The sequence below is a fragment of the Hyaena hyaena genome, unplaced genomic scaffold (genome assembly GCF_003009895.1).
Source record: "Hyaena hyaena isolate Hyena2069 unplaced genomic scaffold, ASM300989v1 scaffold_107, whole genome shotgun sequence".
In the NCBI taxonomy this organism is placed as follows: domain Eukaryota; kingdom Metazoa; phylum Chordata; class Mammalia; order Carnivora; family Hyaenidae; genus Hyaena; species Hyaena hyaena.
The window spans coordinates 1,081,347-1,094,024 of NW_024080739.1; the positions used below are offsets into that span (position 1 = coordinate 1,081,347).

At 51.9% G+C, this 12,678-nt stretch overlaps 1 protein-coding gene across 1 annotated transcript; it reads right to left on the reverse strand.

Moving 5' to 3' along the window:
• Positions 1-830: 830 nt before the first annotated feature.
• SPRY4 (sprouty RTK signaling antagonist 4) lies at positions 831-12,436 on the reverse strand. Its single transcript, XM_039236212.1, has 2 exons — positions 12,275-12,436; positions 831-2,752 (listed from the first exon to the last, which is right to left on the reverse strand). Exon 2 carries the CDS (start codon positions 2,703-2,705, stop codon positions 1,806-1,808), a length of 900 nt encoding a protein of 299 aa, XP_039092143.1. The 5' UTR covers positions 2,706-2,752; positions 12,275-12,436; the 3' UTR covers positions 831-1,805.
• Positions 12,437-12,678: the final 242 nt, after the last annotated feature.

Here is a 12,678-nt window from a genome sequence, read left to right on the forward strand (position 1 = left end):
AGCCTAAAGTAAGACCCTCCCCTCCTTTCCTCCAATCAATAAATATCTACAGTTACGATTAACTTATTCTAAATCATAAGATGTTACTACTAGTTTTCAAGAAAGAAAAAAAAAGTCCTTGAGAAGCAGTGGTGCTTGCCAATCACAGCTACCTGCCTCCTCGCCTCCATCCGGGAGGCGGTTCTGTTCCTACAGAACAGACTGGAAATGCCGCACACGCTCTGCCTAACGCACTTCCAGTTTCACCTGGGGTAGCTTTTCGGACCCAGGCCACTTCCTCTCATGGGGCTGGGAGGACACACAAAATATCACAAGAGGCAAGAAACCCTCACACAACAGCTAGGGAGGAAGGACCAGACACAATATAGCTTTTGCATGCAACAAGTACCTACCCACTGGACGTGCTGCGCTGAGTCCTTTAGCACCTTGAGAGAGAGTGAGTTGCTACGTCTTTGGGGGCTCTTGGGAGGGGGTGGTGTGGCCATGCACAGAAGCAGGGCTCAATCCCCCAAGAAGCCCCTGGAAAATCCACCCCCCCTGTCTTCTTACTCCCCCACCAGGGCTTCCTAACACTAAAATAGACTCTTTTCTCATCATCTGTCTATTTACATTAAAGATACAGACACATCACTGTACACAAAAGGCTACGACAGCAAGCAGCAGAGTCAGAAGAGAAGGAACCCACGCCCAGCTCGGTTCTACCGCCGCTCTGCCAACGGGAGGTGCTGCCTCTCTTCTTTGCTGTGAAAATCCTCTTCTTGGTGGGAAGGGGTACTGTGTTCCTTGAGGTTGCTCGCCCCCCAGATTTTGAAATCAGCCCTTCCTGGGGGTGGCCCAAAAGGAAGCAAAGTGTTTTATTATTATTTTTCTTTAAAACACCGTTATAGCATCTGGTTTCATTGTTCTATAAAAACATAATGACTGGATCCAGAGGCCACAGCCTCAGACTCATTGGCAAAATGATATTTGGTCTCGCATGTGCCGCCCCGGCCTTCTCTACCCGCGGAATTTCTGGAAAGGATCTGGGTAGAGAGAACACGGGACACGTAGTGGCAGGGGAGTCTGTGACTCGGTGGGAACTGAAGGACGGTGTTCTGAGCGGAACACCCCCAAGAGTCAGTGATGAAGCAGGAGGGAGGAATGCACTGGGCAGTGGCTCCTACGTCCATCTGCGGCTCCGGGGAGGCAGAGCGAGAGATGAGGCCTGGACTCCCTGGCTCTGAGGGGGCTCCCCAAGCATATACAACTGGGGTCGCCAGGGTCTTCTCCGCCTTCCCCAAGGTGCTGGGGCAAACTGGGGTGGAGGGTGGAGGAGGAGAAGTTTGAAAGTCAGGGTTCCAAGGGTCTTCTTCCGAGGTCCCCTGGTCACTCAATAAATGATTCCTCCCCCGGCAACCAAAGAGAAGGGAAGAGCAGGGAGAGAGGGGGAAGGAGGAGGACCTGGGAAGGCATTTAAGCAGCTGCAACTTCCGGATGTGTCCACATCTGTGTTCCGTCTTCTGAAAAAGAACCACCCCCCCAACCGCCCCGCAGCCACACCACGCCCCTGCCACTGTCTGACACAAAGTTCCAGGACCCTGAAAAAAAACAAGAAAACAAAACCCAAAGTGCTCCTTCATCCTTTTGGGGAAGAGAGGGTGGGCGATGGTGGTCTCCCATTTCTTCAGAAGCGGAGGATGGGGAGTGGGCAGACCAGCAAGATAGGCCTCAGGACACTAAAACCTCTGGCCTTGCCATGGTCGTCTCAGGTGTCAGAAGGGAACCAAGTTCTAGGGGTAGCAGCACGGGGGCTTCGACCCACAGTGTCAGAAGGACTTGTCGAGTCTGCTGGCCTTGGCGTCCCCGGCGGCCGCCTTGCAGATGACGCTGTTCGTGTGCTTGCAGCGGCATCCAGGGCGGCGCAGGCGGTCGTAGCCACGCTGGGCCAGCTTCACGCAGCCGGTGGCGGGCAGGTAGCAGAGCAGGCACGGCAGCACCAGGGACAGGGCGCCCATGAAGGACCAGCGGGCGCAGCAGTTTGAGCGGGAGCAGGAGCAGGGGTGGTCGGCGCAGGAGCCCTCGTCGTCCTCGTTGGTGCAGTGGTAGAAGACGCCTTGCACCAGGCACATGCAGGTGCCGTAGTTGACCAGGGTCTGGGCCGAGCACAGGCACTCCTGGTTGCAGACCCAGCAGGAGGGCAGTGTCCGGGGTGAAGCACACTCCTTGCACTTACACTTCCCACAGGCCTCGCACAGCAAGAAGTGTTTGTCCAGCTCCGTTGGCATTGCGGGGCCCTTAAGGTCCAGTGGCTTGCAGTGGACGGCCTTGGGCTGGATGCGCACAGCCCTCGGGGAGGCCTGGTCGGCCACGGGTGGCGGTGCCATGTGGTCCAAGAGACGCTGGTCAGAGGACGTGCTGCTGCTGCTGCTCACGGAGCTGGGGCGCCCGCTGAAGGAGATCCAGTGGTGGGTGACGTCCTGGTCACAGCGGGCAGGCGTTGGGGCCAGCTCAGGGGCCCCACCCCGGGTCCGCTTGGTGCCCATGGGGGGCACCAGGCCGGGGTTGTCTATGTAGTCGTTCTCTACGTGGCTGGTCTTCATCTGGTCGATGGGGAGGATGGTGAGTGGGTGTTGGAGGCGGCCGTGGGGCATACGGCTGTCAAGTAGGGGCTGGACCATGACTGAGCTGGGAGTCAAGGGGACGCTCTGTGGGATCGGGGGCTCCATGGGGCTGGAGGTCCTGGACTGTGCTGAGGAACAGGCTTCTAGGGGCCCTGGGTGGAAGGTGGGGAAAAGGAAGAGAGAGTGGATTCCAGGCATCAGTACTTGGCCTGTTAACACCCCCACCCCCCCCATCAGGTCCTTGGGAGTCCAAATGAAACGGGAATGGACTCCCTCAGTGGATTCTCGAGCATCCAGGCTTGGATGATTAATAATAACAATTAATAGTAAGTGGTAAAAATAACACTTAGTCATCACTTAATGGGAGCCAGGCACTCTCCAAAGCACCATGTATATTAGGTCACTGACTCTTCACAGTCCTGGACTCTTCACCCTAAAATGGGACCACTATTATTATATATCCCTTTTCCAGGCACAGAAAACTAATGTTCAAAGTAACCTGTCCAAAGGCGCACAAAACTATCAACAGAACTCAGCAGGAGTTCAAACCTAGCCCATCCGCATTCTTGGAACTGCTGTGAAATAGGCTCTGTTTTTTAGACAGTTCAGTGGTTATAAACACAGGCTCTGCAGTCAGATCCAAGTTTGAATTCTCACGCCTGCCTAGCAGTGATGCTAGAAATAAGGTTCTGTAATCTCTATGCCCTTAATTGTGTCACCTGTGAAATGGGTTCTTGTGAGGAGTAAATAAGAAAATGCCTATCCAGCGCCTGGCATCTTGCCTGGCAGTAATCTCTCGCCACCCAGAGAGCAACAGTGCAGATTTCCTGAACACCAAAAGGACTGTGTGCCAAGAACTGTGCTGAAGATGTAATGACCAAGACAGCCCCTGTGTGCTCCCATGGAGTGTATCAGCTGGATAAACAAAAGCCTTTATTCCACATAGTCAAAGGAAGGGCTGTATGCGATGCCTGCACATCCAAGATATTAGCTTATTACCAGCACTTCGAAGAGCAGCAACCTCCAGTGGCTAATAACCCCCGGCTAGGTGCACTTCTGACAACTTGGATGGGAAATCCTCTCGAGGGGCACTCACATCACCCATTTCCAAGTGCTGAGCTGAACATTCAGCCTAAATGCTATTTACTAGAATAGCGAAGCCAACTCTGGATCAGTTTCTAATTTCACCGAGAGAGTGCAATTTTAAGTTGGAATCTCGCCAGAGATTCAACTGCAGTGCCTGACACGGAACCCCAGGAAGTCACTTAAATCAAAGAGCGGAAACGGCTTGGTTCAAATTTAGAAAGTGCACATTGTTTTCTATTAGAAGTGCCATTTCCTCGCCTGCTGACCTTTACATTCGGAATTCGGCTGGAGATCAATTTAAAGAAATAGCAGCAGAAGGCCAAGACCTCTGCCCAAAGGGACCCGGTTTGGAATCCAAGAGAATTAGACTCTGGGAAGAGTCCACCAGGGGGTGGGGGTGTAAGACAGAACAAGGTGCGGGTAGAAGGGAAAGATAATGGTCTTTCAAAAAAGGGACAGACCTCTGGATTAATGTGTTCTAGGATACAGTTTAGTAAATGCTTGTTCATGATGCTAATAATGAATGATGTTCTGTTTAGGAGAGCCAACCCTGCTCTTCTGCTGTTAGTTCATCTGGCCTCAAAGGGGATGCCTAAGAAGGTGGTGGATAGGTTTCCATCTCTAGTTAACCCCCTGCCCTTCTAGACTGGGTACACGGGATGTGCACATCCCAATAATTCAATCACCAATCACGGGAGAATGACACCTTGCCCTGAGTGACTCATCCATGTGTATCAATGTTTACAGACAGTGAGGAAGAATGGGGGGTGGGGATGGGGAAAAGCATTCAGGGCAACTCAATATTCTAGTTCCCTACTTAGAAACAATATTTGATCAGAAATGATTAAATTGTTGACAGAGGGCTTCCACAGATGCTTTCTAACCTGTCTAAAAGAAAGAGCTAGGTCTAGATGCAGAGTTCATGAAGGAGACAAAAACTGAACTTCCCCACAGGGTTCTTGGCTGTATACCCTTTATACCACAAATGCAGAAAAGTATCAAATCTTTTCTATAAGGTTCAATGTTCAGTCAACGGATATTTCCCAGTTGCAAAGGGCATGTACTATTATTGCCTTTGCTCCCGTGGCCCTACCTACTTGAAAGATGCTGGGATTTCTGTGCAGTTTTTCTCATGTTGGAGAAAGTCTGCCTAATGGCAACACCTGCCTATCAACACATTCCCTTCAGATGAAAGGAGAGTGAGCAACTTCTTCAAATAGGAGACTTCCCTGTGGCAGAGTTAGCCTTAAGTGTCTGGCAGGTCTGCCACCAAGAATGATCATTTCCCAAGGGTGCAAGGGGTGTGAGGATGTCAAATAAACATCTCTGGAAGAGTTCTTCCAAAATCAGGCCAACCACGCAGCAGGGCTTCAGGGAATGCTACCTTAGTCCACTTATTCTTTGCAGGGGTTCGGAAGCCTTGCTTCTAGAAAATGGGTTTAGGGTTGCCAGAAGCCGATTAGAAGCCCTGGGTCCACACCATGGGGACTTTGCCTGGAGGAAAAGGTGTGACTTGGCATAAGAATGGAAAATGTTGACACTGGCACAGGAGAAGACCCTGGTGCCAGCCGAGAACACCCCTAAGACAAAGACAGCCTGATTTCCCTTACTCCACAAGCTCAGGTCATGAAGACCCAGGGTCCTGCCAGCCAAACTGTCAGTGGCATTGTGAAGGCTTTGTTGCTCCATGTAGTTGGGCTTTTTGTCTCTTAGGACTAGGACCGGGACTTGCCATGCTGTTGGAAAAAGAGGAAAGAAGATTATCCACTCCTCTGTCCCCAGTTCTAATCCTGGGGTTTTTGAAAACAGCCACATTTTTTAGGGATAAAGCAAAAGGCATGGGCAATGCTTAGGGATTTTGGTAGGCCCTGGAATCACAAGGTAGATTAATGGAAGAATCCCACCAGGATGCCAGGGTGGGCCCAGCGCCTGCAGGCAATGGGGATGTTGGCATTCACAGACTCCCATCACCCTCCAGAGGTAGCTGTCAACATCTGGGCCTGCATTTATTTGGGGCCAGACACAGGGGTGGGCGCTTGGTCCACGATGACTCAGCTCTCTCGGGACATGCTGCATCCAAGATGGCTCCAGCAGGCATATTCCAAAATGCATCTTCCCTGTCACAACCCTGATGTCAAATTCGTTCTGGCCACCAGCTCAGCAAAAAAAAAAAAAAAAAAAAAACAGTGGCTGGCTCTGGGTTGCACTGCTCAAAAACTTCCCCAAGCCTCATTGCCTCACCTCCCCATTATCGGGGACTTGCACAGGAGGGGTGAATTCATTTGGCTGACAAAGAAAAATGGCTACTTCCCCAGCAGCCTGTTTGATAACCCCTCCGCATAGCTAAATGAAGTCTCAAAAAAAAAAAAAAAAGAAAAGAAAAGAAAAAGAAAAAAAAACCCCACCCTTCAGTTGGTTTAGAAGATCAATCTCTACTCACTGGGACACACCCATCCTCCAGTCTAAGCAATGCTGACGGAACTTAAGTGCAGTTTAATATGTACTCTCTGCTTCCCCTGCAAGGAAGGAAGAGATTTATAATATAAATAGCAGAGAGGAGGCTTTGCCTCATTTAGGCTCTTTGGAAGACTGATGGCCAATTTGGAAGACTGTGGACAGAGAAACAAAGCCAGCACTCCACTTAGCCAGAGAAGCACCTCTATCAAGTTTTAGGTGGCATTATTATGGATTAGCATGAGGAAACTTTTACCTCCACTCACAACTTCGCATGATAAATAATAATAATTGTGGAAGGAGCAGATATTTAGGACCCATATCTTCATGTCAGGCTCTCTGTGCTAAGCCCTCAGTGCTTTTCTCATGTAATCCTCACACCATCACCTTGGAGGAGAACACCCATTTTGCAAGGAAGAAATGAAGAATAATGCTGGTAGGTGATGAAGGCAAGATTTGAACCCACCCAGGAAGAGGATCCAGAGCCTGCGGAGTCAGCCCCACAGCCCTGACAGTCAAGGCTGGGTATTCACGTAAAGGCAGGAAAGCACCAATCACTTTCACAGCCATGAATTCTACTAGTCTCCCGCGCCCCCCTCCGTCTGCCACTAGCCCGCTGGGAGCCTCATCAGGCCATCCACGGGCTCTTAACCAAACCAGCAGGGAAATGAAGCCAGACAGGGGTTACATCAGACCGGCCCCTGGTTCAGGGAATTCTCACTGTTCCAAGTGGAGGCTGGGGGTTTGAAATCTGTCATTACAGGAAGGCTCAGAGCTCAAGTTACCTTCGCTTCCACTTCAGTTTTCTTTGCCATCTCTCCTGTCTGTCATCTCGCACACCGCTACTTTACTAAGTGCATGCATTTTTATTTTTTGTCTAGTCGGATGGGTCTCACCACAAAACAGTCCTCCAAAAGGGAAACCCTGGAGCGGGAGGGAATCCCTTCTCCTTCCTCATACACAGCTGACCTTAAATGAAGGGTCTCTAAGGCACATTCTCAGATGGGGCTTTCTGGTCCAGGTCTGTGAGGAAGGGAAGGAAGACGAGGAAGCCAGAAGAGTCCTAGAGACCTGGATGAGCAGGATATGGAAGAGCCCAGAGCACAAGGTCCTGTCTCTGCCACTTGGTGGTCTGTAGCGTTTGTACCTGTGGGAGGGGCTGAGCATCAGGATGTAGACCTTGCAAAGCAGGCTGGCTGAAAAGAATCAAGGGGCATGTTAAATGCCCACGCCACCCATCCACCCTTCCCCTTGACTTACCCTGGGAAGAGGAGTCGGGAAATACTTGGAAAATCTGACAGTTGTGCTTTGAAAACTAGAAGTCAGCAAATGACAGATTGGCAAGAGGCTCTGAATGAATGGGCCATTTCTGCACCAGGTCCTCCCAGCGAAGGCTATTTAACCCTTTCCTTTATCAGTTCAGAAGAAAAGATCTCTAGACTGCAGGAAGCCCGCCCATCACTACCACTTGGTTCTTTGTGACAACATCCCAGTTTAGTTAATTAAACTTCAACCAAATAATGACTTATTGCCTCAAAAACACTTTAAAAGGTGTGTCTGTGTGTGTGCTCTGCGGGGGTTGTGAGGAAAGCCAGGGACCTGCCTTCCCTATACTCCACTGAGGAAGACAGTCTCTGCATCTCTGCTGAGAACCGCCCTTGTGGGAAAACAAAGCATTTACGCAGTTGGATTTGTCCGACAATCTTGCTGCTCCCCATCCCTCTCTGGCACTAGCTCACCTCTGGCCATAAACCGTTAGAGATCACAAAAGAAAACAGCTGCTTTTCATCCCTTTGTCCCAGCACCAGCCAGCAGTTCCCAACCCTCGTCTCCTCCTCATCTGCAATCAGTCAGCTGAGCACCAAAGGCCCAGCACAGGAATGAGCAGGAGAGTCCTGCCGTACTCGGCTCTGGGCTGTCCTAGCTGGCTAGGTGGCTTCACATGTTGGTTTCATTGTATTAGCCCCATAATCGTTGTCTGCTCAGATTCCCTTAAAGAGCTAATAGAAAGCAAGAGCGAGAAAAGAATGGGGCTACATGAAGCCTGGTAGCCACCGGCAGTTTGGGAACTCCTGGTCCACATGGAAGTTAGGAGGGGACCAGAAACCTAGACCCCAAGGGAGGGCCCCCTTTCACGGACACTGAGATCGTTTATCTCACCACCCTCCACCATAGATTTCTAATTTAGACTCTAAGAATAGGCTCTAGCTTACTCCTGGGATGGGGCAGGAGATGACTACCCCCTTCTCCCATCCAGAAAAAGAAAGACTACCGGACAAGGGAAACCACTCTTCTGCAAATGGCCACCTGCCCCAGAAGGGCCCCTTCCCTCCTCCACTAGATCCCGCACATCTGTGCTCCTCCCCCAGTGCCCTTGCTTCCTCCACGGACTGTCCTTGGAAAGAACAATCATGATCGCAGCTGAATGGTGGAGCCTATTCAACCCAGACACATGTCCCGGATACATCCCCAGCCTTGTCAGCTGTCCGGATCTGCAGGGTGGGCCCAGACCCCTGAGAGCCAAGAATACCCCACCTCTTACATCATGCGACACCCCACACCTCCTGTGTAGGATGTGGCTCCCTTACAACCAGGTCCTCGTCCTGCCCTAAGTGCCCAGTAGTGATAAGGAGCACAGCCCAGCCCCCTGGGGAAGTTTCTTCTCCCCCACTCTGCAGATGGAGAGACTAAGGCCCAAGTACAGCAGGTTTCCTGGCCACTCATCTGCTCCGACCTGGCCACTAGCTGAGTCTGGAAGGACTCCTACACTTTTTTATATGTTGTTCTTCATCACCTCTTCCTCTGGCTCTTCTGGAAGAGCAAAAATAGACTCCATTGGGGGCCCTGCTTTCCATTCTATCAGGGAGATCCAGGTAGGCCATGAGATGGAAGCTTTCCACTCTTCCCCTCCCCCTGCCTTAAGAACACTTTCTTGTCTACGTCCCCATTTCAGCATTTTCAACTATATCCCTAAATTCAAAGGTTTGTGTAAGAATCTTCCACTCAGTTTTCCTCACAAAGGAACTTCTAAATCATGAGGGCTGAGATGACAGGCACCCTGGATTCAGAACCAAATTAAATGCCTTAACTCTCTAATAAGAGTACAACTTCTCTGATGAAAGAAAGGGGGCTCCTTTCCAAGTCTCCTTGATACATAGGAGTCCTACCCAGAAGGATGTCCTGAGGGAAGAAAAATGCTTGAGGGGGCCCCACAATGGGGAGTAGATGTCACACCAAGGGCCTTAGCATCAGAATTGGAAGAGAAGTCCCGGGGGGCGCCTGGGTGGCTTAGTCAGTTAAGCGTCGACTTTCGCTTGGGTCATGATCTCGCGGTTCGTGGGTTCGAGCCCCGCATCGGGCTCTGTGCTGACTGCCGGCTCAGAGCCTGGAGCCTGTTTTCAGTCTGTGATTCCCTCTCTCCTGACCCTCCCCTGTTCACGCTGTCTCTCTCTCTCTCTCTCTCCTAGAAATAAATAAAACATTAAAAAAAAAAATTAAAAAAAAAAAAAAGAATTGGAAGAGAAGTCCCTATGTGTTCCCCTAAAGTATTAAACTGCAGAGCAAAACATCTCAGGGGCCACTTCTGGAGGTGTTAATGGGTGTTTCTTCCTCCCTTTATGTTTAAATCACTCACTTTTAAATTTTGCTTTGAAAGGCTGCCTTCATTTGTTATTCAAGTCAGCCAAACCTCTGGGCAGAGGCTAGGTCAGGTTTACCAGAGTGGGGGATGGGGGATGGGTAGATAAATAATACCAACTGCACAGAGGGTACAATTCCAAAGAGCCCCATCTCTCCATCTATTCTGGAAGGATTAAAACAAAAAGGACATCTGTGAGCTCCAAATGATCACTGGCCCCCAGTTTCTGTCCCGCTTTAGCTAGGGATCATTCTGTCTCTGTTCTGTCTCCTCCCACCAAGCCCAACCAAAGCTTTAAGGAAGTGTTGCCATTTCAGAATGATGGTAATCTGGAAAAGGTCCTGGGAATGAGGAGGATTTCCACTTCACAAAAAGGGGTAGGACTCCTGGGTTCAGAATCTAAAAAAGAAAAAATAACTAAGAGATGCCTTATGAAAGTCTTCCTCACCTTAACTGACAAGCATTTGTCCATCAAGGAGATTTCAGAAATCTGCCATCAAAATGCCCCCTACCAGGTACTGGGCAAATGCATCTCAGTTGGTCAGTGTGTGTGTGCATTGCTCACATTAATGGGTTTGCCTGAAGCTGCTGGCAAGGGAGGTTGCTCCTAAGGGCTGGCAAAGAGAGGAAACTCAGCTGCACACCAGACAGGTCTACGTCTTTCCCACCCTTCTGCTGAAACTGAGAGCCCTCCCTTTCCTAGTCCACCCCACACCCACATACTTCAGTAAAGACTGAAAATTCCAGATGTTTATGATCCATTCCTCTGAAGATCCAGAGAGCTCTAAACATTGTGAAATCACCAGTGCAATATTGGTTAGGGCCTCAAGCCAGACTGAGCTTATTACGAGATTGATAAGTCCGTATTTCCTAAATGCACTAGGCCTTCACCTTCCAGCTTTGCATCCCCCAGAGGCTCATCAGAAAGACTGGAGCGCCTTGGTCAGCTCCCGCACCTCTCCAAACTGGAGAGAATCACGCCACTGATTTGGAGGCATTCGGAAAGTGGGGGTTCCCACTGGATGTGGGCACCCCACTGAACCTACACTTTTCCTTTCACCACTCACCATGTTTGGGGGGGGGAAGAGTCCTTGAAATCTCAGTGTGCCACAGCGCAGCCTCCTGCCCTCACCCAGCCTTGGCAATATGGATGCCCATCCATAGCTGCTAAATGAGGCAGCCATCAGCTCTCCTCTCTGCTCACCATCCGGCCCCTCTAGTCCAGTTTGCTTCAACGACCATTGCTCAGCCCTCAAGCCCATCGCTCAGCCCTCAAGCCATGCAACCATTTTCGCCTCTCTTGCCTTCTTTGCCCGCAACCCCCAGCCCCAATCAAAGAGAATTGAGAAATCGTCTTCTTGCACAAGAGTAGCTACTGTCTAAATGCTTTTTGATCGTCTGCATGGAGGGGGAACTGGGCACAGCTCAGGCCCCAGTGATGAAGCCAAGCTCCAGCAACCCTGACTGCCCAAACCCGCCTTTGCCCGCCCCCCGCCCCCCTTCTTTGCCCCTGTGGCCTTAGAGATTCAGAATTTTCAGAACGTACCGTCTCTATCTTTCTCTCTTCTCGGTGATGTCAAGCCTGGTACCACCAAGAAGGAAGGAGGGAAAGCGGGAGCCTTATCTCTCCTACGCACGCAACCTCTTCCTCCAGCTCCCACACGCCCGGCGTTATGTAAACGCACCTTCAGCCCCCACCACAGCCCCAGCGCGGCCCAGCCCCGGGGCCTGGCACAGCTCGGTGCCCCGAGAAGGGAGGCACGAGGAGGCCGAGGAGCCTCTGGCCCTGCAGAGGCCGAGGAAGGGAAAGGCAACTGCAAGGCAGTTGCACAGCATAAAATGCAGCAGGAGAGCAAAGGTCAGACGGCGAGGAACCGCCTCGCCAAAGAGAGGGATCAGAAATGCCCAGTCCCGGGCCAACCCCATGCTGACCATCGAGGGGGAGGCAGAAGGTAGAAGACCCAGTCTGTCACGGCTCCGAAGGGAAAAGGGAAACCTACGTCGAGCATAGGCCGCTGCAGCGGGCTGGGGAGATCTGGGCAGAGCTGGCACCGTGGGCACGGAGCCCGGGGTGGGCCAGCCGCCCGGGGCAAGAGCGCCCGCCCGACCCAAGAGGTGGCTCCTGACCGAGCCCAGAGCCTCCCGTTCCAGCGCTCGAGGCGGGTGGTGGCATGAGGGGGAAAGAAACCAGGCCAGAGGCAAACTCTCGGGACACGCACGGGGCTTCCTGAGTCGTAGAGTGGAGAAGCCGGGCTTGGCATAATCCCGGGGTCGGAAACTCCGGTGCCAGGCTGTGAACACCCCCGGCGCCTTGCCGGTCCAGCCGAGGGCGTCAGGGAGCTGCGGAACACCGCAGTAGCTCAAGGAGGCGCAGGGAGAGGAAAGGAACACTGAGGCGCGCCTAGAAATAGCGCACCATTTGCCCCAGCCGGAGAGGGAGTCGCGTCGCGGCTCAGAGGGGGACAGTTTCGGATCCCGAAACGGGCCAGGGACTTACTTTGAGGAGCCGCAGAGCCATAGGCATTGCTCCACGCCTGTGTAAATCTCCGAACCAGGGCGGGTCAGACGCTGCTGTCCTCGCAGACGTCGGCGGGAGAAACCGATAGGGCTCCTTGCGCTCCGCAGCGCCAGCTCCGCGCTGTCAGCTCCTCTCGCTGCCTCCGCGGCGGTGTTGCAACCACTGCCTGGGAAAATGGCTTTTTTATGAATGGGAGGGAAGGGAGCTCCACTGCGCACGCGCCCCGTTCGCGATTCTATGAATGGGTGGGCACAAGAGACCCCGCGCGCGCATGCGCCGCGCTCCTTTTTTTATGAATGGGGGGCCGGAAAAGGACTTAACCCCTGATTGCTGGGGCTGACTCTAGCTCCTCCTGAGGCCGTCGTTCTTTTACAAAAAGGGGT